This window comes from Melopsittacus undulatus, chromosome Z (genome assembly GCF_012275295.1).
Source record: "Melopsittacus undulatus isolate bMelUnd1 chromosome Z, bMelUnd1.mat.Z, whole genome shotgun sequence".
Classification (NCBI taxonomy): Eukaryota; Metazoa; Chordata; class Aves; order Psittaciformes; family Psittaculidae; genus Melopsittacus; species Melopsittacus undulatus.
In genome coordinates, this window is record NC_047557.1 from 95,787,474 (window position 1) to 95,811,474 (window position 24,001).

At 40.6% G+C, this 24,001-nt stretch overlaps 1 protein-coding gene across 1 annotated transcript in view; it reads right to left on the minus strand.

Annotated features, from left to right (window-relative positions):
* ADAMTS18 (ADAM metallopeptidase with thrombospondin type 1 motif 18) overlaps positions 1–8,635 on the minus strand; it is a 75,626-nt gene extending 66,991 nt beyond the window's left edge. The window contains exons 1-3 of the mRNA XM_034073225.1: positions 8,520–8,635; positions 8,286–8,364; positions 6,102–6,418 (exon numbers count right to left, since the gene is read on the minus strand). Coding sequence (XP_033929116.1) covers positions 6,102–6,418; positions 8,286–8,364; positions 8,520–8,621 — 498 coding nt within the window. The 5' untranslated portion in view covers positions 8,622–8,635. The remainder of the gene's footprint in view (positions 1–6,101; positions 6,419–8,285; positions 8,365–8,519) is intronic.
* Positions 8,636–24,001: the final 15,366 nt, after the last annotated feature.

Consider the following 24,001-nt stretch of genomic DNA (forward strand, 5'->3'; position numbering starts at 1 on the left):
ACGGACCAGGGAAAGTGTGGGAACTAAGTTTCATGGAAAGACTTTGCTACAGCAAGAAAAATACTGATGTTTCAAGTATAGACAGAGTCTACTAATTCCTTTGAAACTTATGATAAGAGTAGGCTTAACAAGAAAGGCCATCATGAACTGCCTATCTATGTATAAATGGATGGCTCCCTGTTTCTGGACTTGCTTTAAGGGTGTAAGTAGCAATACTCGCAACAGCTTGAAGTACACCAATACATCAATGAAAAATTTCCATGCTCTTACTGGCAGCACTAAAGAAGCACACAAAAATGACTGAGGACCAACTCCTGTGGGTACTCCTGTGAGCTGTTCTCCTAAGCAGCACACTGTGTTCAGGCTGATGGAGTCAAAGCACTCTCAGTGACACAGGATTTCCTCTATGCATGTTCCAGGCTTCCAGGGCTTTTTTATATAAACCATGGAAGAACACAACCTCTATTAGTTTTCCTGTCCAGTAGAAGCAGACTTTTTCCTCTGCCATTTATCTTCTATAATTCCATTTCTCACCTATCAGGAATCAGTAGGGACAAAATGCTTAGCATATCGCTGTCTTTAAGTGGAAAGCTTATGACACAGATATGGAGAAGGATGAACAATGATCTAATCACACAATTCATCAGCAGTCAAACCAATGCTGAGACCAGAAACAGTGTCTTTTATTTGTTCAGTATAATTTAAAATATTTTAAAGAATATGGCTTTTTCCCATTGTCACCTCATTTTCCTGTAAGGTTTTTTCATATTTTCATCTTTACCATATTACAGAAAGAATAATGGCAAAATGTCCAGTGAAGAAAATTATGATCCTGTAAAACACAGTTTGTATTTTATAAAGGATGGAGATATAATGGTGTGGGAATATAAAGAAAGTCAAGGAACTCATATGCCAGATGCTGTTCATGTTGTGCTGGTATAATGGCAGAAAATGTAGGATTTGTAAATTGGCTTCTGGGTGGACTAAAAATAGTTTTGAGAATGAGTCAAATCACCAGCTCTGTACTTAGTTTCTCTTCAAGGTCCCAGAGGGTGAAATTTTGTCCTATTTTTACAGCTGTAGGTTTCTAAAGGAACCTCAGTGTGAGCGGCAATTATTTTGTCCTTTTACCAGCAGTCTGGCTCACTGGTTTTGAGTTTGTCTGCAGAAGAACCTTGGGATTTGTCTCAACATATTTAATTAGACTTAAAGTGTGAGCTCAAGGAATAAGAGGCTGTTGTTAGCATGAACTTAAATAATGCTAATACAGGGTGCAATTAAACAACTACAAAGAATGGGTACATGAATTGCTTTGCCTGCCTGCCTGCTGCTTAGGTGGCCAGACTGTGTTCAGAAGCTGTAATTTTGTGGCTTCTCTGATACTTTGAGCAAAGTCCTGCCCTCAGACATGCACACACATCTTCCACTGAATTAATACATCTCCTATTTCTCTTTCAGTGCTACGTCCAACCCTTTCTCCAGTCGTAGGCTCCTCTGACAGCTCAGCAAGTGTAACATGATGCGTCCTTCCCTCCTCTTTCTCTTCCCTTGATGAGACACTAACAAACATAACAGAACTTGAGACAAGAGAAAGAGTCCCATTATAATGAAAGATTCAATCATGTCTTGCCAAAAACAAAGGAGGGCACTAGCTAGTGCATGAAGCTGACTCTACTGTTCTAACTGAGGTACAGAAATAAAAGACAGAGAATGGCCCACATTCACCTCTAGTGTAAGCAGGAGCAGCCTCTCAGGCCTCCAGGTCAGTGTACTTGCTTAGGGCTGAATTTGGCCTGGGCAATAAACCCATGTTTCATATAGTTTTACATACAGGACATTACAGGACATGAACTGCACTAATTTTCTCTCTGACCCAGAATACACATACATGTTTACTCTCCAATGTAATGGTAGAAGAGCTCCTTCATGTTGTATGTTTTTTTCCTCTGGGTGAATGTTTTGTACTTGCTGTATGTCCTCACCTGTCTTCTCTGATAAGCAGCATCAACATCCCCACAAATGCTATATAATAAACTACTCATTCATTATGTTCCCTGTTTTCTATGTTATGCATTGGACTACAGTGTAAATTTGTTTGACTTTGTAAGAGAGAGTTCTAGTTCACAAGGGGAACATGACTTCTCCTCCAAAATGCACAGTTATATATTACTTTCGAGACTGCCTGTAGAACACAAATAGACTACTGACAACTCCAGGGGTCTAATTTACTGTGTGACTGCAAACAGCCCACTTTATGCATGAGATTATGTATACATAGACCCAACTAGCATACAAAGAGAGACAACCACACAATTTACACACAGATAAGACAGTAGCAAGTCATTCAGAGACAATGTCATCATGAAAATGGAGTTAAAGAGAGCAAACCAGCAGTAAACATCTGGTTTTAACACAGATGAGATGGCACAAATTACAGATGAGAATGGGCAAGGGGCAAGAGAATGAGGCAGGAATACAGATAACACTGAGTAAGTCCTAAACCCCATCTTTTATTCTAACAGCAGCCAGCACCATCTCCTTCTGAAAAACTGACACCACCACCCCTGTATTCCGTGGATTTGGCATAATCTGCTTCCTAATTAGATTCAATTGCTAAAGGCAATTATAAGAAATACTATATTACTAAATAACAATAGTCATATAATTACAATTAAGTAAGAATTGGCTCAAGCCAGGAGTTCGAAAAAATTTAATTTGGGAAGAATGAACAGCCTGAATTGGAGAATGCAAGCCAAGGATGAACCAGCAAGACAAACCAGTGGTCTGGATGTATCAACTGGGACTGCTGAAGGGATTGAAGGAAACTCCAAACAGTCGTGCTGGAGTAATGCAGGACCTTTATCACAAGTAATAATGAATATCAGTGGAGAGAGAAGTTAAAAATTTTGCATTAGTGTCTAGTTGGCCACATTAAACTGATGCCAGAGAGAGAAACTCAAATTGTGTTTACTAATAAAAGTGAACCCATTAACCCAAAGTTTTAAGAGTTAAAAAAAACAAAAAACACCCAAAACATACCACTGAAAGTGAGAATGTATTAATAAAATACACAAAAATGAACAAAATTATCACAATTTCTTTGGAAGGAATGTATCATATTTTCCACAGATAGTCCAGAACACATTTTTCTGAAGGTGAGTGAAGTACATCCATCTTCTGAGCAACTTTGATAAAATAGCTGAGCAAATCTGTACTATGTACAACATAAGCCTATATTCTAATGCATCTGTCATACTCTTATCACTATGACGCTACTACTCAATGTCTGAGGGTGAAGCAGACATGTAGGAAGATTGAAAGAAGATTCCTTGCATACAAGATACTTTCATTTAAAAGATATAATCATGGGTTTCTTGCTGCATAACAGCATTGCTCCAGCAAATAAGGGAAGCAGGAAAAGGCAGAAGACAGAAGAAAGCAAATTTCCCATTGAAAAATCAAAGCACTTCAACACTTTGATGATGAAAAGACAAGAAACAGTACTCACACTAAACCTGTACACATTCTCCTAAAATGCTAACTTAAGATATTAAAGTACTATTCAGATAGAGCAAAGACCCAGTTCTGCCTTCTGACGCATCAAGAAAATTGTGTTGTTTGGTCTCAAATCAGCAAATCAGCATAAAACTGTGGGGCCATACTGTCAACTAAGCTATTAAAACACAAGTAAGATACACAGATCTCTTAACAGATCTGTACCAAAACAACAAATTCTTGTCCCTTCCAAGTGTTAAGTTAAGGTCATCTTGCCTAACAAACCATTTCATATAGACTCTCTTGAAAGTCTACTCTGCAGGCAATGGCAGATAACAGACAGCTGAATGACTGAATACTCTAGGTCATCCAAAAAATTAGATCAAAGAGTCCCTGTAGTCTATTGAAATGCAATTGCTTCCAAATCACATTGTGTTGTTCCAGGCTTGAAAGAATGGGTCACTGCAGTTTTATTGTAGAGAAGCTATTGCTAATGAAAGGAACAATGGAAAGATTAGTGCTACCAACCATATAGAAGAAACACCACTTTTGGTTTAATTGCAGCGAACAAAGCAAATAGGAAAGAAGGGCAACCAAGTGACAAAAGTAGTTGGCGCAAAGAGGATATAGAAGCTATTCACAAGGTTCTCTTGATCAGAGCACAGCGTCCAGACTTAACATATGATTACTGAATTTGGATCACAGTGAAAAGTGACGTGGTTGTCTTTATAGACAGCTGACGACACAGTTTTAAGAAAGCAGCTTCGCAAGCTGAATGAGTAAGAATCCTGTTGATAATTTGCCTGGGATTCATTACGTGCACTGAAATTATTTAATAAATGTATAAGGAGAGGAAAAAGTTACACTTTGTGATACCTACTCTGCAGGAGATTATTATAAGTAATGGTTTACTTCACTTACCTGCTTAAAACAACAATTGAAAGTTAAATCTACTCAACCTTGGAACTGATTAAAGATTCTAGCTGTTGATAATCTAGGTATTGCAAAAACCTAGGTACTGCCATAATAAATTTGTTCATGGCAATATTTATTCTCTTTTGATCAGTTTCTGGATCTTTTCTAAGTGAATCTTACAGTCATAACAATCTCTATGTCGAGACAGTGGTAAAAGATCCATTTCAGCCTCAGTTAAGATCACCATATTCTGTTTCTTTGTGACCTGAGGCAGACTTGAACCTTCCTTCTCCAGACAAGACTTGACAAGCCCAACTTCATTTAGCTCATAAGGCATGTTAAAAAAACAAAACATGACCAAACAGGGGAGATCACCCAAACTGTAACTGTTGTGTGAAGGTAGAACACTTCTTTATAGGAAGGGACAAACAGTAAGTGAGAACAGGCTTTTTTTCCTGCATAAATAGAGCTGACAGTTATGAAAATGGGGCTTCCACAGAAAGAGCTAAGCACATCTGATATTAACACAAACACAAGTTAAAAAACAAGAGAGCTTCGTTCCAGTACCTGGCACCTGCTTCAAAGTCACGTTTTCAACTGTTCAAATGAACTATAATATACTAATTCCTCTAACTTGCTAAGAATTTTAAATAAATAAATAAATAAAGTAGAGCATTCAAATTATAATTCAGACTACTTCAACCACTTATCAGTATTCAACAGCTCTTCCTAACCAACAGTCTTCAAGTCACAGATTACTATTTCAAAGGAAACACTGGGTGTCTCAAGTGCTCCTTTTTTGGTCTGGTCACACAGTTTAATAGCCCTTATGGACAAGTACCTTTGCAAAACAGACTTCTAGAGGGTGACCCAACATATCCTCTGGACCTCAGTCAACCACAAAGCATACAGGTAGTTTTATACACCTTATGCTCAAATGTCATTGCTTTGATCCGCATCCATAGGAGACTGCTTTGCAAGTACAAGGCTTAAGCCTGAAGAACATCAATAACTATTAGTTCTGTAGATGATTCTTCTGAATTACATCAATAAAGACTTCTCTGAAGGCAATGAGCACTGTCAAATGTATTTTGAAAAAAATCATTTCTGGGTAATAATTTTTCATGAACTTGGATGACATCCATAAATGGAAAATAAGCAATGATAATATTAAACACGTTTATAAGAGATCAATTAATTCAAATTTATAATCCCAAACAAGGCTGGAATTGTCAAAAGAAGTGAAAGGAAACTGGTTCCTAACTGCTGCTGAGTTAGAGAAATTGCCCTTCCTTAATGCAATTGACAAACCTAGGTATAATATTTTTTTCTTACAAGCTTACAGATTGATTTCTTTTTTCTTTACTCATATTAGTTCAGAATAGTATTCACTTAAAATCAAGCAAAAACAATATCATTTATCACAAACAAATGAAAATTGATACGGTATAATTACTAGGACTCAGTCTTCTGTGCTTTTTTACCCCAAAAGACTAATAAAAAAAACACAAAGGGTGTGAAGTAGCTCATTGGCTATAACAAAACCTCTTCTGTTAAACGCAATAGCAACTAGTGGTATTAGGACATTCTGATGCTTCACGGTATCCTAAATACCATATGAATCACCTTCAGCTGCTATTCCACATATGAAAATACTTTTGATGCTGTTTTGTTTAAAAAAAAACACTTACCAAGCCTACACATGTCGAAATTGCTACCGAGGAGGTGCTATCATTCCTTATAAATCCCTGGTAGAAACACTGCTCAATTTCATGTTCCTGAGAATTTGACACTCCATCTTTCCCGAGTACCTGGACAATAAAACTGTTGCTTAAAATGGTTGAAGGTTTAAGTTCTAAGTGAAGTTCCTGTCCAAATGCTGAAAATTTGTAGTGCAAGGAACTCTTTGAACTCTGAGTTGATCTCTTTCTCCTAGTACTGTGCAAAACATCATGTGAAATGTACGATCCACTGGAATCCACTTTGACAGGTGTCACAAATACATAATCTGTAATGATAAAAAGTTAGCATCAGCTTTTTCATTCAACAAATAAGGTAAGTGTCATTCTAATGTGGTAAGCATCAAACTTTCACTAGGGCAGGAAGCATTCCCTCATTCTGGAAATGGCCTGAAAGCTCTGCACGCAACATATGTATTTAGTCTTGCCTGCAGAAATTCACCCCCGTAACTCACACAGGCTCTCAAACTGTGTTTGTTTCTTTTCTGCCCCACTGAGAGGTACAGACTAACTAGCATAGCTGTGAACATTCCCACAATCAGTCTTCTGAAGGCATTTGTCATCACCAGCAGATCCGGAGGTTTTCCCCTCTCCCTGTATTAATTGCTGTCAAATGTGAAGGCCACTCATGCTCAAGAGGGTTTTTTCCTTCCCTAAGAAGGCAGCAAATATTATATCACTGTAGGGGTAACCATGACTGAGATTTTGTAGAACTGCACCACTTATTCAAATGGATTAAAGGATTAATTTATTAATGCTTTAACTGAGCAAGACCTCATCTCTTTGTAGTGACTTGGTTAGACTGGGTTTCAAATTGTAACTGACCTTCAGCAAAAAGAGATTACATTCTACCTAATAACCTTTATTCAGCCATTGCTAATTGTATGTCAAAGAAGTTTACTGTTTTGGATAAAATATGTGAAAGACTACAAGATTATTTGTGAGAAGAAGGCCAAGATCTAATCACAACCACCTAGAAAAGTTAAAAAGAGAGGCCGTGACTCAGGTAGCTGCATAAGCAGGTGCCTGGCTTGAAGTACACTACCACTGCTGATCTAGCCATATATAGGGATTACATGTATCCTGGAAGTCGGGTCTGAATTTTAGCCGTTGGCTGAACTAGGACCTTTGCACCTACTCCTAGTTGTATGAGTAATTATGCTGAACAAACAGTTTCCCAACCCCATTTCAGTTTTGAGCTATATTTCTCTGTGAATACTTAAAGATGATCATGCATCTGACTGTAAAACAATTTTTTCTTCCTAAATTGAAATAACATGGCTCAAAGAAAAAAAAAAACTGCTTCTTGTGTTGTACCAGATGTTGCAAAAACTATCAATCTCTTTGCCTGAATAGATGTTATTTGACACACATTAATTTGAAAACATTACCAGTGATAGGTTGTTTTTCCTTAAGACAGTGGAAACAATACATCAAAAGCTTTGACTCTCCTCAAGTGGTGTTAATCAACGGCAGGAGTTGAGGATGCTAAGCAGGCTGGTGGCCAAAAAATGCAAGCAGCTGCCGGAGAGGGAATCCCCCAGCGAGCAGACAATAGGGTGCAGGAGGGTTTTCCTTTCTGCACCCTGGTGTGCTTCTCTATTGTACTTTGTTTCCACTCGCACCCAATAAAAAGCATATACTGTACTTCAAACTTCCCAAAGTCATCAGCATCTAAGTGTTAGTCTCTGCACCCTGGGAACAAACAGCTGCTGAGCTCTCACTCACACAAGTCCTTCCTCACCAGGTTTGTTTTCCCTTAGCCTGCGCTGCAGGGCTTTTCGCCTGCTCTCCCACCCAAACCTTTTCATTACTTCTGTCTCATTGCTTCCGTAGCAGACACAGAGGTTTTGTTGTTGTGGCTACATATGCATTCATTTTTCTAATCATACACGTAAATGGGGGTGTATTTACCATCTCATTCATTTGCTTTGCTGTTACATATTGTTCCTTTTAGCTTTTGCTCACGGGGTTTAACAACTTAATCTCTGCCCATGGTTAGCTATTTTACACCAGCTCACTTGCTTTCACTCCGATGTTCCCTTAAGACTGCAGCTTCTTCCCTTTAAACGCTCAGTCCACCAAAAAAAACGCATCCACGCAAATGTTCGTATACACAGAAAGAGCAATACAAACCATGATTCAATTCACTGATGCTGTCACTGGTTAAAGTTGCTGCATGAGACATGCAACAGAGGCAGCACAGCTGAAGGGTCTGCAAGAGAAAAAAAGTAAAAAAAGAGAGAAAAAAAAGTATTGGGCGAGATTTACTTGACAAGGGAAGGCAGAAAGACAAGGCACCAGAAACGGCGCAGTAACCTGGTTTGAAAGTACACCAGGCGACTGCAGAAGAAAGTGTTCTCGACCTGCCTTTACAGCGGTTCCGAGCCACGGGAGAGCCAGGAATCGCATGGAGCTGCCGCTGAGAACCGCAACAGGTAAAGTCCAGCCGACAAGCAGGAGACAGTCCATGTTCCGCCGCGCACCTGGTGTGCTACCTGCTCCCCGAAGCGTGAGGCGGGCGAGCCCGGATCCCCCGCATGGTCACCTGGGCTCTGCCCCGCAGCAGCGCCGCATCCCCGCCGTGCGCGGCGGCGGAGCCCATGGAGCGGCGCCCGGTGCGGTGCGGGTGAGCGCTCCTCGCCACCGCCACCGCCGCCGCGCACGCTTTAAGCCGCCGCCGCCGCCGCCGCCGCCGCGGGGCAGCGCTGCCTCCGGCGCCGCGTCTCGGCGCGGCCGCCGCCCGGGGGGCGACGCGGAGAGGAGCAGGCGGGACCAATGGGGAGGTGGCGGGGCAGGGCCGGGGCCGGGATCGGGCGGGGAGGCACCTGGGCCGGGGGCCGGCGGAAGCGGAGGGGCCGGGGCAGCGGCGCACACCTGCGGGGACCCGCACGGGACCGGGGGAGCCTCGCAGGGTGAAAGGAGGGGACGAGACACGGGGCTCCGGCAAAGGCACGGGAGTTCTTGCGGTGATGCTGGGAGAGTCAACCCAAACCAGGCAGACGAACAAGCACATCGAACGAAGGTTAGGTTGTCTGGGAAGAAAACACAGCTGTGATCAGTTACTCAAAATCCACACTCCTGTCCATCATGGAGCTGACTTTTACACAGTGGCTTACACGGCTGAAAGGAGCCAAGTGCAGCACCTGGTTCTGGTCTTCACTAATCTCCTATGTATGCTGTTAGGTTACACTTCCCTTCTACAGAAAACTGCAGTAAAGTATTAAAGATCTAAATAATCTGAAAGGAAACTGAAGTATTGAAGTGAGTGGGGCTGGTCCAGGCTGGAAGCCAATGCAGAACTTGTTCCTGATGGTTTTGGCTGCATGTAGAGAAGTATCCCTCACCTGATGACCTCCCCGTTGTGCTAGAAGGGTTTCTAGTATGTGTCTCAGTCCAGTTTCACTTGAAATCTCCTTTGTGCTAGGGTCTCACCACGAGAACAAACAGCAGCTGTGTCAGTTTAAGGTGTCACCATCCCAGAGTGGAGAGCACACTAGGAGCCGAGGTGAGCTGGAGGTCATCTCCTCTTCCTGCCTCCTTCTCCAGGGGTTTTGTTTGGGGCAGTGCATTAGACAGATCTGAGACAGTTTCCCTTCTAAAGCATTTGCTGTCTTTAATCATTAAATAAGTTCCCAGGTGTGGAATTTCTCCTCCACCTCTCGCTATTTCCCAGTGGGCTTTACATTATCACCTTGCTGAATATATTATGATAAAGTTTCAAGACCTTTTTGTTAACAGTGCACCTGTCGCCTCCCACTGAGTATACCCCAATGAAACAGCTGGCTGCAGGTTTATGATGGTCCCAGTGGAGCAGAACATATAAAACATGCTGTACATTGGAGATAATAGGAGAAAAATATAAAATTATTGGGCTGTAATGTTATTATCGGCCCTCAACACCCTGAATGGACAGGTCTGACTGTTTTCAGTAGACTACCTGACTGTGAAGACTGACATTTTACTTGCTGTGAATGGGGGGGAAATGAATGCAGTTCTACAGAAATTACGAGACTTCTTTAAGAAAGAAAAAGGCAACTTTTGCCATAAGCCTAGCACCACCGAAGGGAGTTTTGCTCTTGATTTCTGTGGAGTTAAGATTTCACCCTGGGGCTTTATCGTTTCTGAGTATGATCAAAGAAGAAAATGTGACACTGCTTTTCATGGCTATAAATGACATGTGTCCAAATTTGAGTTGGCATTAGGCAGGGGACCCCAACCTTTCTTGGCCTGTATGCAACAACATTGATCAGTTAACATGCTCAGACAACATCATACTTTGTTCCCCAAGTCAATCAAGTTCCCAGCAGTGATGGTCATAAACATCAGAGAATCCTGCAGGCAGCTCGTTTCCATGTGCAAACATAGTTACCATGAAAAACCTTAGAGAAATAAAGCTCCCCAGTCAGCACTGCAGTAACAATGCAGGCAGAGGGGTTTCTTCTCCCCCTCCAGCCCCCCAGCAATTCCCACCTCAGATGACCAGCAAGCATATATTCCTCCAGAGATAATCATTACCACTCTGCAGTCTGTGATTGGACTCCTCCATTCTCCTTGAGCTCTCCAGTTGGATGCTCTACCACTTTTTTGTGCTGATCAGTTTTGTCATGTTTTCACTAGGTCTTTTTCTTCCCCTGCTTTTTTGGACCCATTCATAGTGAGTTCCACCTACATGAGAGACTCCTCCATTATCAGTGAATATAATAAAATGTGGAGACCCAGTAGAAACTTATCATACTTAATCAGCACTGAACTACAGACAGTAATATCCTTCTTGGGGAGGGATCTCCAGCATAAAGGTGTCATCTATGTACCATGAATCAGGAAGTCATGATTTCTCTTGTATCTGCCAGAGAAAGTAGAGGGGTGTCTACTGTGCACCAGCAGTGAGTTAATGCTTCTTTTTTGTGTCCACACTGAGGCTGAGCATAGCCCAGGTTTCACCAGGGCTTCGTATCTGCCTGCTCTAGACACACCACACCTGCGCACAAAGTGTCTATTGCCTTGATGTCTACATGCAAAGGTATTAGATGTTCTTTTCTCCACTTGCTAGTTTATCAGAGAAAATGGATTGTTAGTTTTAATAGCTATTCTTTCTAATTCTGAATCCCTCTTTTCTTGAGAATTCCTATAGACTTTCCCTCAAGACCTATGCTGTCATGGTCTTCAGGATAGAGTCCAGCCCCACACAGAACTCACATTAACAGCAACATGAGTGACAGGCATGCAGAAGAAATAAGCCCAGAATACATGCCATCATGTTTGGTTTGCTGTCTTTGTTAGAGCAAGTTCTTTATCACGTGAGACATTCGTGACCACTGAGATGAGTGAATGATTCACAGAAGTCTGTTGTCTGCTAGCTGTCACCTCTTCATCTGTCAATCTAGGTTATTTTTCCAGATATATTTCTATTAGAACTGAATCTGAATAATTTTTACCATATCTGAATGATAAATGATTGAATAATTGGAAGCAGAGTACTTCCAGTGGGAAAATGGTACAGTGAGGTCCTGTTTTAATCAGCCAGTCACAATGCATTGGGTGAATACACATAGTAGAATGAGAACAGGTATGTTTTTGCCAAGTCAGCATCCAGTTTCTGCAGCTGTCCATTCCTACTTGACCATTTCTGTCACTATTTCTTACTGAGCAACATACGTGTTAGGTAATCAGGATACATGTACACACTCCATAGGATTCCTCCAGCTCAGTCTTTATTCTTTCTTTGTGTTTATCTTCATGAAGATGCTTTACTCTTGTGAAGCACAGAAACCTTTTGCCTTCATTTACAGTGAGTGGTGATTAACCACATGCTGGGTGAAACGCTTTGTGAAGAACTCTTCATGGAAACCCCTTTACAAATGAAAATGACCCTCTTTAGAATGAGCTGGTAGTTTTCAAAACCCATCAAGTTCATCTTTGTCCCAAGCTGAAAAGGCTCCAAATTGAAGTCATGCTCCAAAGTTGGTTATGCTCCATGCATACCCCATCTGCCAAGGAGGATTTTATTTCCCATTATGTTATTAATTCAATAATCTCAAGGCATATTTTGAATTTACATAATTTGTCTAAAGATTGCAGCAACTGTTACTCAGTGGTAGCATGACAAAACTTCTAGCTGAACGAAATCCCAGCAACTCAAAAGAGAACTTGTGGAAAGGATCATATGGATGAAGTGGCATTGCAGGGATGGAGTCCTCTGGTATCAAGTCTATCCATACATTATCTAAACCCACTCAATACCACACAGTTTAGGAAATGGCCAGATCCTTTCAGCTGGATCATAGCTTCTCTATCTGACTGAGTTACAGAACCTGAGAAGGTAGTCTGCTGTATCCTTCCTGCCAGAGAGATTTCTCATGCAGAAAACAGATTGTAAACAAAGAGCACTCATGGTCATAGGGAGCACCTCAAGTAAGGAATGGGGCACAGCTGGAACATGGCATGTCCTGACAGACTGATGGTCTGAGGACACCCGTGAGCTTTCCCTCCAGCTGGAACAGCATTAGCACTAGCTCTTACTTCCACAGAGCAGGTTTATAGGATCATAGAATCATAGAATAGTTAGGGTTGGAAAGGACCTTAAGACTGTCTAGTTCCAACCCCCCTGCCAAAGTAATAGATCCTATTGTGATGCCTGCTAACAGCAGAACCATTCCTACATCATAACCTTCCCCTCTCCCCAGATTTTAAAAGACTGCTTTTAAAAGAAACTATGAGGACTTCTTTATTTACTGCTATGAAACCTGAAGCTACTACAGTACTCTCCGGAATGGAAAATGCTAGTCTAGTGTGTTCCCAAAAGCATATTTCTGCATTTCCAACCAGTGTTCAGTCTATAATATGAGCTACTGTAATAAAGTTTCTTTTGCATGATGGCTAATTGCATTCCTTAGCGACACAGGGCATGGGCTATACCATGTCACTGGTCATTCTGTTTATGGGTAACTGTATTTCAGCTGACATGGAAACTGTGTAAGTAACAAAAACATCTACTGGTTGACTTAGTGTGGTTCCTCCATTAACTCCTGTTCCTTAAAGGCCTGAAAGTTCACTGAATAAAATTCCACTGTCTCACCAGTTTCTGCATTAAATTCTGCTTTCTGCAGAAGCCTCAAAATGCAGTGTTGGGACTGAAGTTACATCCTGAAATGGTCTCTAAGCCCACAGTTTTCAGTTTGCACCCTATAAATTCTGTCAAACTCCATGCATTAAAGAGTAATCTCTGTGGAATAGGTTTTCACCACCATTCACAGTAATATTTTCTGTCAATAAGCCCCTAAATTCATTTCACATAGCTCTTTAATCACCGCCACTGGAAAAGGAGCTTGATCCAGCATTCCTGCTGTACCCTAACTCCCAACAAAATCAAAGAAACAATGTTTACATTTTTTCCTCACCCAATTTGCACGTAGCACTGGGCTGCTATAGTCCCAAATAAATGCTTTTGATTACAAATATTAAACACAATTTTCTGCTTACATGCGTTTCTCTGTATTGCACAGCATGTCCATCCTAATTTGATTAGTTCTACACATTTATTTGTGCTAGCTGGACATCCTACTTTCTGGCATGGAGTACGAAGTTCCAGCTATCCTGCTGACTTGTTAGCATTGTGCTTGCTCTGTCCTGCAGCACAAGAGATTTGGGCTCAGGAGCGGAACTAAAACCACCTCCATGCTGGGCTCTTACGGCTGACATATAGAAACCTCACAGAGCAGCGTTCTGCATTTCTCTTGCAGTCGGTGCAATGCTTAGGTTTTAGAAACAACTAATTGAATTGCATTTCTAGTGTTACCAGCAACTTTCAGCAGGGGGAGGGGAGAACAAGGAAGCAAGAAAGACAACCTAAAAACATCACAAACAGCATTGATTTGGCATGGATCCACATGTCACAAGCTGCTGCCATAATGTCCCGACACACTCTGTGGCTGAGAAGTGAACAGAGGGAAGCTGCAGCTCGGTACATGGGGGCTGTGTCACACACCCAGAACAAAATGAGATGAAAATGTCCATCACTAATAGAAGAAAAATAAAAGCTGTCATTGTGGGTGGCCCAACTGAGGCTTTGCAAGCACTACATTTTAGAAGAGTTTTCCTGGAGCCTTGCCAAGTGTAATTAAAGCACAGGTACCTCCAAACTCACAGAACTCTAATAAAAACAATTATGCAGTTTATAATGTTGTGCACGTGCCAGAATCTGTATTTATACAATGGATCAAAAATGGCACAGGAGGAACCATGCAATCCAGCAGGTTCAAAGATCCAGTCTGAAAATGCTTTTTATACATACTGATCTGCTCTCTACCCGGAAGGCTGTGGAGCCTACAGAGTCACAAAGACATACTTAAACCCCCTGCAAATTACTTCTAAGACACCAGTATTGGTTTCAGACATACTTTGGCATCACGTGCAGGAAGGAAAGCCCAGTCTCTGTTACAGCCAGCCAGCATCTGCACCCCAGAAAAGGATAAACCATGCCAAGAAGGAAAATCCACATGGAAGTTTCAACCTCTCTCTTCCATGATAGGAATGTAGAAGGTTACTCCACCCCCAAAACAAATGGCATTGGGATGAAGTGCTACCTCATTCATTTCTTATTGGTTCTTCTTTCATCTCTGTAAACAAAACAAACTTGTTTCATCCAATAGAGGCTAACAGTTGGTTTTTTCTCTCTTACACCCACTAGTGTTGCTTCATCTCCCCCATACCTGACATGTTATCCTGACTTTTCATTCTATTTCTGATCTGGAAAGGTAACTTCTGCTGATGTGACTCATTCCCATAAGTGTTAGCACCAGTTTGCATTGCTTTATAAGATAAGATCTCTGATGACAATTTTCCGGCTTGTATCCAGTTAGTTTCAGGGTGGGAATCTGAGTTGTGGGATGAAAATCTCAAGTGCACTCTGGAGACTTAATTTTCCAAAGTCCTAAGAATTCACAGTTCCAGATGAGACCAAGAGGAGCTGAACCTGCTCAGCATTTCTGAACATAAACCCCTGTATCCTTTGAACAGCATATCCTGAGAACTATGTTGCTAGGAAGATTTAGTCTCCAGTCCCTTTTCCATGTGTTTCTTCTTTTATTTGCTACTAATTTCATGGGCCAAGCAAAGAAGAAAATTGGCTTCTCTCTCCTCTGAATTTCATTATTTGCAGATTTTTTTAATACAAGATAATGCTTCTTTGGCGGGCTCCTGGGATTCCTCTATTAAAAACTTCCCTCCCTTTTCACATCAATGAGCCTTTGTTACTTCAGCCTTCTTGCTGGGAACATAGATTGCAAAGAGTTTCAGGAGCCTTTTCAGTCCATTCTGTGTAACAGTTGCAGTGCACCCACAAATACTTTGTTTAACCATTTTCAATTAAGTATCAGCCCATTTCCTATGAAAATTAGGTGCTTTTATTTCTGGTTCCTTGTATGTTCATCTTTCCTTTGTAGTTGCCTGCCCAGACCCATCACCTTCATCTGTTTCTTACTCAAAATGGACCTCTCAGTGGGAATTTTAACTACAGCTTGGCAATCAAACAGGAAAATGTCTCCCACAGAATTATGGAGCTGTTCCATATTTGCTCCTATAAGAAAGGGCTTACAGCACCATGCAATACTATACAAAGAAGGCGTTGTCTAATAAATCTGCATAGATACTCTATTTGCTGTGTACTGAAAGACTTGTACCATAACAAGAGTGGGGTTTGTGTTAGACATTGGAAAGCTGTATTTTTTTAAGGTCCAGATTCTAATTTCTTGTAGGCTATTTTGCACCACAATGGCAGTAAGCAATCACTTCACAGTTTTGCATAAGGGCATGAACTCTAAATATTTAACTTGCTTTATACATTTTTACCATGAAACCAAGGCCTTCATGACTTACCTTTTATTTTCTGCAAGAAAAAAGGATATTTTTACCACTATTTTTCTTGCCAAAAGAGGATGATAACAGATAGAGAATATGGTAGCAGTAGTTGTACAGGACCCCTTGAGCTAGGTGCTGAACACATGCAGAACAGAAAATTGGTTCCTATCCCAGGAGCTCAGCTTACAGTTTTTAATTTACCACAGCCTTCTTTGCATTCCTAATTTGCAAACAAAACTATTCCCTGACTGTGGTGTTGATTTCCAAAGTGATTTCAGCATGTTGAGGAGTCAAACAGTTGTATTACAAACTCAGTGTTGCATCGGTTGCTGTGACAACATTTAATAATATCTTACTGTGTGTGTGTACTGAGTGGAAAGTGTTTGATTTTTTGTCTATTTTCAATAGGACTGGATGTTGGGAAGAAAAACTAATTAAATTGTTTTAGTCTGTATGCCTGTAATACTGAAACTAACAGCCCCTCTTCCACTGGATTCAGTAAGGACAGAGTAAGATCTGTATGGTAGCAATTCTGAACTTGCATATTAAGACCATCAGTGCTGTAGTGGAGCACAAATGTGAAGATAGCTGGAAGAGTTAAGGAAGAAGTGATTTTTAGACATATTAAATAAGAGAAACATAGAATAGAATATTAACAAAAATGGGAGTCATGCAGGTTGAAGCTTCACTCAGAAAATCCATGCTCATGAGCCTAATGCTCAGTGTATACTGGGAGGTGCCTTACTATCAAAATCCTTCCTTTCATTAGTATATTAAGAAATACCAAGTACTGTGAAAGTGCTGTTGTTTTGCTCCATGGAAGAACTCTTTGAGAGTGTCACATTAATAAAAGTGATTTCATGGCCATTTCAATCATTTTACTTTTAATGAGAGCAGGGATTTTTTTAGCTTGAATTGAAATGAGATTTTAACCTTCTTGGCAAAGCAGACACTGCAACATTGTGCTAGAACTTTATAACCAGAAACTGAAACTGATTAGTCGATTTGAGGGTAACCTGATTAGTTTTTACCCATGCTTGTGGGATAGTTTTACCGAGTCGCATGTAGCAGGAAGAAATGCGCTGATCCCAGCTCCGCCAGGCCAGCTAGCACTGCCCGCTGCCCTCGCAGTATGAAACTGGAGTCACACAGTGCATGATGTGTGCTGGGATATACATGGGATCTGTCACAGGAAGGCATCACATGTCTAGGACTTAGCCATGGTCCAGCAAAACTTATTTACAATCAGAAATATACCCGCTAACATCTACATCTCGAATTACCTTGGCCTATCTTTGTATGCCAGAACAAAGTGGAATTAAAAGTCAACAAAAGAATGTGACAGGTAAATGATGAATTAGCATGACAAAGTACTTTCGTTTTTTTTTTATGACCTATAATAGACTAAGCTGCAAACTTATTATTTTCTTCTTTTTTTTTTTTTCAGGATCTACCTTTTGTGTCCCTTTCATTATATATATATACCCTTGTGTCTTGCTGATTTGCAATCACACTCTGAGGGCGTCAAGAGCAGCAAGACATAAATGCTGTTCTCCTGAGTAAAATTATCTCCTTGCAAACTAGGGAAAATGGGCAGTTTATTAAGTCTCTGGTTTCCAGATACATTTTTTCTGAAACCTGCTTCATCACAGCATAGAGACAATGCGATCTGAAAGCACATTGTTTTGGAAGAGGGCCAGCCATCTGGGAATCCTTCACAAGTACCTGAAATAGAAGTAAGGTAGGGCATACTGAGGTGAGCGGCTTCCAGGTTTTACCTGAAAGCTCTGTAGGTGGCCTAAGGCCACTTGAATCCAGTCCAAGACAGGCACCTGGCTCTGACCTGGATGCCTGCCAGTTTCATAGCATATTCTATCCCTGAATTATGGTGTCTGGACTTATTTCATGGCTTATTGTTTGTTGTATGTCTTTTAAAACTAATTCCTCACTGAAAGATGTTTGAAATTCAAAGCTTTCTTCAGTTTTCCACTTTATTCTGGAGCTGCAGACACTTGCCTTATTAGATCCAGGAAAACCCTGCTATAACAATTCACTAAATACAGCTTAATTCTGTGGTAGCATGCAGGTTGTTGTTCTCGGGAGGAGGAAGAAAAGGGAGAGTGGAGGCTTGTGTGACAGCTTTACCTTGTTGATAAACATGACGAGGTATAATATAAAACTCTGTAATGTCAGAGTTTTCACTAAGTGCCTGTGCTGCTTAACTTTCAAAGCACTTTTTTTATAGGTGTAAAGGGAGCAATCTGCTTGCAGTGATTAAAGCTTGGTTGTTTATTAACTACAAATGTGGCTTGTATATGCTAGCCCCTGAATTATCACAGTGCTTTTATTATAGCTCAGGTTTTCATATTTCAATGAGATTATTCTAACTTCTTCCTTATGGGCTGCCCAGAAGCAACTCTACTATAGAGCCTCATGACTATTGGACTCTTTTGGAATACCAAGACTTACTCTTAGTCCAAAACTCCAAATGGAGAAATCTCCTAAAATCCAAATGTGAGCAGTATAGTTGATATTTACACCACAAAGGAATAAAATACTTAAAATACTTAAGGGAGAATTTAGCAAAGAGTGATACATGTAAATATGAGAACTTTTCCCTGAGAGCCAAATGTTTGGCTTTTGATGTTGAAATATTTTAAGTGGAAAGCACTACAGGATTTCTCAGTTCTACAAGGGCAGCTTAAATGGTAATGTATTCATCTTTCTTCTCCCTATCAGATCTGTCAAAGTGGTTTGTATCTTCATGATTTTGTATAACCAGCAAATCTAATACTTACCAGATGCCTGGACCTTCCAGTGCAGTGTTATATATCCTTAATTATGCTGCTATATGCTCATTTTAATACTTAACTACCATTATCACACTAAGGAGTCCACTTAGCTAAGCTTCTAAAGGAACAGAAAGGCAGACTTCTGCAAACTCCTTTCCTGATTCGGGTAGCCTCATTGTTACAGAAAACATGTTGCTGTTTAAACAACCTAGAAAGGAATTACCTGACCAGAATAAATAACAATTGCCTTGGGGCATGTTCCCTCTCAAATGTTGATTTGAAATTGCTGATCAAGTGTTAGATTAACTGGATTACTTACAACTCTCAATTAATAAATACCAAAGCAACTTGGCTAAGAAAACAGCAGAGAACATTAAACAAAGAGAACAATGCCCACGTCTGCAAAAACTCACTTGGAGTGTTTTGTCAGACACCAAGGCACTACACAGAGAAGAAATTTCTACAGAATCATCCACAGAGCTAAACCAAGGCTCGTCTGCTATTTCCCACCTAAAAGTCTAATGAGTGACTCAGAAGGATTTAAGGACTGTTGAGCCTATAGGAAAATCGCAAATAACTGCAAAGTCAGGAGAACACTTAACCTGAGATTTATATGTTGTATCAACAATAATGGAAAGCCCAAGAGAGACTAAGGGTTCAAGACATGAACCTATTACTTGTGTGTGTGGAGTGTGGAATGTGGGAAGCTTAGGGCTACCATATTTCTGTCCAGGTTTTCCCAGACAAAATGAAATCAGTGAGACTAATGTGTCTGGGATGCGTCTTTGATTTATACACATAGAATAAGTTCAGAGTGAATTGGATTTACTGTGCTCACACAGATCACCTATTCAGTACACACACATTAGATCCCATGTAACCTGAATGCATGTGATCCATTGTTCATATACTGTAGAATAGACCTGACCATATGCAATAGATATGTCTGCACGTGGCCCTGGTCAGCTCATCGGAGCCCTAAACAGGCATCACATTAACCCAGTTTTCCCTGGACAACGAATCTAGGTAGAAAAAGAGGACATACCTGGAAGAAGTCAGATGCAGTCCTAGGTAAACTGTGTAAATACAAGTTTCATTTGGTATCATTATAGAAACATCTGAAGATATCATTCATATTGAATAAAAGCAAAAAATAACTTAATCCATAGATACTTGAAAAAGAGAGTTCCATTTTATTGCTCTGAGTGGACTGAGATTAAAAAGATATGTCACTGTCCACTCTTGTCTAAAGAGGGATGGAAATAAGATGCTCAAGAGGGAACAATACTCCTTGAAATATTAAAAATCCAATCAGCTATATTCTTTTAGAGGATACACTAAAAATCTTGACTTTAAACATAGATTTTAAAGGCTTTAAGCAATTTTGGAAATGCACTTCAATTTATTTTAGTTTGAAGAGCCTCTACAGTCTTCACATGTGGAAAGATAGCCCTTCATATTCAAGAGTGAGTGAAATGTTTGGAACCCCAGAAGGTATGCTTCCTGTACATCCGTCCATTCCCTGTCTTGGACTATAAAACCGAATGTCAAATGATGAAGTAATTCTATCCTCAGCAATGTACCATCAATATGTTAGCATACTAGAGGAAACAACTGGATTTGGAATGGTTAGTCCAACATGCTACTCTAGTGTGACAAAGAAATGCACCTCCAGAAGCTACACTGTATGCCTGCTTCTCTGAGCCCTGTCTAATGTCGCTGTACCATGATCCAAACTCTGCACATACTTATTGACTGGCAGTTACAAAAACACTTTAAGACAAAACCTGATTTTATTTGGCAGCATTCACTGTAGCTATCAAGCTATGATATCTTATCTGACTCCTATTCCTTTCAATTAAAAAGAAAAATAAGGCTGCTTCTTCCTAAAATCTGTCTCATTACAGCGTACAATGCCAGAGGGACACTCCAGGTTCAACTCCAACTTAACCTAAGCAATCAAACTCAAAGCATACCCACAAGTATTTTTTAAAACATCACGAAAATAATTAAAATCAATGTTTTCTAAATTCAAAGGGTAGGATTAAGGCAGTCACAAACCCAGAAGCACTTAGCTGGTGACTTTTGCATCCAGTCCATCTGCATGCTCTAGCCTGAAAAGCTGACAGTGTGGAAATGGTGGAACTTGATATATCATATCATATCTAAAGGATATGCTAGACCTAGTATGTGCATAAAGGAATGGTTTTGTTCTACACCACCATAACATTTTATATCCTGGCTCCACTGCAGCCAAGAAACAAGTCAAGACAAAATTCCCTTTGCCAGTAAACCTGAAATTCCACCCAGCAGATGTCAGCAGCGAGCCTTGAACACCGGTCATCAGGTTACATGCTGGTTCTTAGTTCCTTCCAGGGCATCTAACTCTGCCCTCATATTGCATTCAGTTCTGCGGCCCCCAACGTAAGAAGGATGTGGACCTGCTCGAGCAAGTCCAGAGGAGGCCACAAAGATCATCGAAAGGTTGCTGCACTTCTGCTATGAAGACAGGCTGAGAGAGCTGGGTTTGTTCAGCCTGAAGGAGGCTCCAGGGAGACCTTAAAGTGGCTCCCACCACCTAATGAGGCTAACAAGAAAGCTGGAGAGAGGCTTTTTACAAAAGCATGTAGTGATAAGACAAAGGGGGATGGCTTTAAGCTTTAAACAGAAATTCTTTACTGAGAGCATGCTGAGGTGCTGGCACAGGGTGCCCAGAGAAGCTGTGGCTGCCCCATCCCTGGCAGTATTAAGGGCCAGGTTGGACAGGGCTTGGAGCAAGCTGCTCTAGTGGAAGGGATCCCTGCCCGTGTGAGGAAGTTGGAACTGGATGAGCTTTAAGGTCCCTTCCAACATGAACCATACTGTAATTATATGATTTTATGATCTATGATTCTATGATTTACTGAGATAAATTTATAGAAAAAGTAGAAGACAAAGTCATTGACATATAAATTAAGAAGGAAGCAGCTGTATTTAAAAAATCAATTGATATTTCCATGGCAAGGGTGATTATGTGGGAGGCTTTTTGTCTTTTTAAGAATCTCTGACTGCCACCTTTTGACTCTCAAGCTGAAAAATGCTATTTAAGACCAATGCTTCGTCATATAACTTCCATTTCTTTATGCCTTGTTTTCTTAGATCCACTGCTATCTTTTATAGTGTTTCAGATTTTTTCATGCTGCTATATAATTGAAACGTGGTGATTCTGTAATGCCAAGTGTTACATCACTGAGGTGTGTCATTATAGTCCCATCATTACCAAGTCATGAGGCTCAGTTTAGCACATGCTCCAAATCCTTTACTGAAACTAAAGTGAAAGCCTATAAATGACAAAAATTTCCTACACTACCTTTCTCACTGAGGAGAGAATCTTCCTGACTCATGTTCTGCTAATCCACAACTGACAACTCTTTTGCAGAGCTCTGAATTTCACAGCACTTCACAGCAAATATGTTTGTAGTAAAACTGGGTATCAGCTTACTAAAAGCATCAGTGAGAATTCACAGGCTCCCTGCTGTGAACAGGGGGACAGATTCTTCCTGAAGTCTCTGCTGGTGTGAGCCAGTATAGCTCAACTGAGGTCATGTTTTGCTGAAACCTACTGTTAGATAGAATTTCATGCCAGCTCAGAGTGTACAGATCCAAAGAACTGGAGAAATGGGCATCCATAGCAAATTTTGTCTAGAGAATATAAAGCAATCCAAGAGGCATTTTAATCCAGTCTGGGTGTCTGACATTGTCTATACCCATAAACAAGCTGTAATAGTTGGTAAATCCTACAGACAGAATTTCTTGAAAGAGTTTCTTCCCTTTTTGCTGAAGGAGAAAGAAGAGTGCTTTCACAGAAGCCTACGTACAGCCTATGCACTATGCACACAAAATTGTCCCAGTGATTCCTGGGGAGTCACTGCATATGGGCATTGATACTTTTGCAGACAGCTTCTGGAAACACTCACAAGTAGTAATGGAGGCAATTACTCCTGTCCTACAGCAGCCTAAATACACTGTTCTATCTTCATGGGGGGACTTTGCTGAAAAAGCACCTTACTGAGGATTTTATTGTGGAAGACAGTGGAAGATTGAAGACCACTCTGGAATGCCACTTATCACAGCCAAAAGAGCCCATCCCAGTAGCCTATCTGTAGTTCCTGGAGGAGGTCTAACTTGGGTGGTGCTCCAGTTCCAAGCAATGGTAAAGTGTTTTTCTACAGCAGTAAATATGCACAAACAGGTTTAAGTCTAGCAGTGGCCTCAAAATCAGCTACACAAGGTCTGTTGGAACCTTTAAATAGTATCAAATATACATGCCCAATTCTCTGAGAGCCTTGCTTAAATATATAGGTTGGTGACAATCATTATGCTAAAAGGGGTAGAACCTCCTCAGTGCCCTTAACTTCAAAGAATTCTGGTAGTTCATTTCACTTAGAAAATTCTCATCCCAAATTTTAATCTCTAATTAGCTGTTGTACCTCTTCAGGTTAAACATATAATTTAAATTCAAGAGACTTTAAAACTGTCTGGACAAATTAGACATGTACTTAGAATACTGGCACTTCTCCAAGACAAACAGTGTCTGTTATTATCAACAGTGCTAATGTTACCAGAATAACTAGGAAGCTTTACAAATCAGCATGACAAATTAAAAAGAGGAAAAACAAAAATCTCCGAAGGCAAGGAGTTTTTAGCACTCATTTAAATTTAATCTTCATGGCTAGATTTGTTTTCATAAACATAAGTTTGTTGTAATTAGCTACCAAGACTGGAGCTTAATGAGTTTAATAAATATTTCAGGCTGTTAAGAGATGGAAGTGGCACTGTGATGACTGGAGATTTTCTGCAGTTCACTGAAACATAAATGAAGAGAATTGGAATGACTGAATCACACATTTCCTAAAGGCACCACCCGACTCTCCGTGGGGTGGAAAAAGTTATTAGGAACGGAGCATGGACCATAAGCTTCTAAACAATCGTCCAGAACAAGAACATATCAGTTTGCTGGAGGTATCCATTAAGGAAACCTAGCCAGTTATGCACAGCGCAAACAGAATATTTTCCCTGAATGGGAGTTGAAGACTGCAGTGGAGGTATTGCTATTTGCTTCAAAACTATTTTCACTGCAATCCCTGTGAATGTCACAGTTTGATGATGCAGGAGCCATGGGCGGAATTACAGCGTTTACAAAATTTCAGGCAACATCCGTCT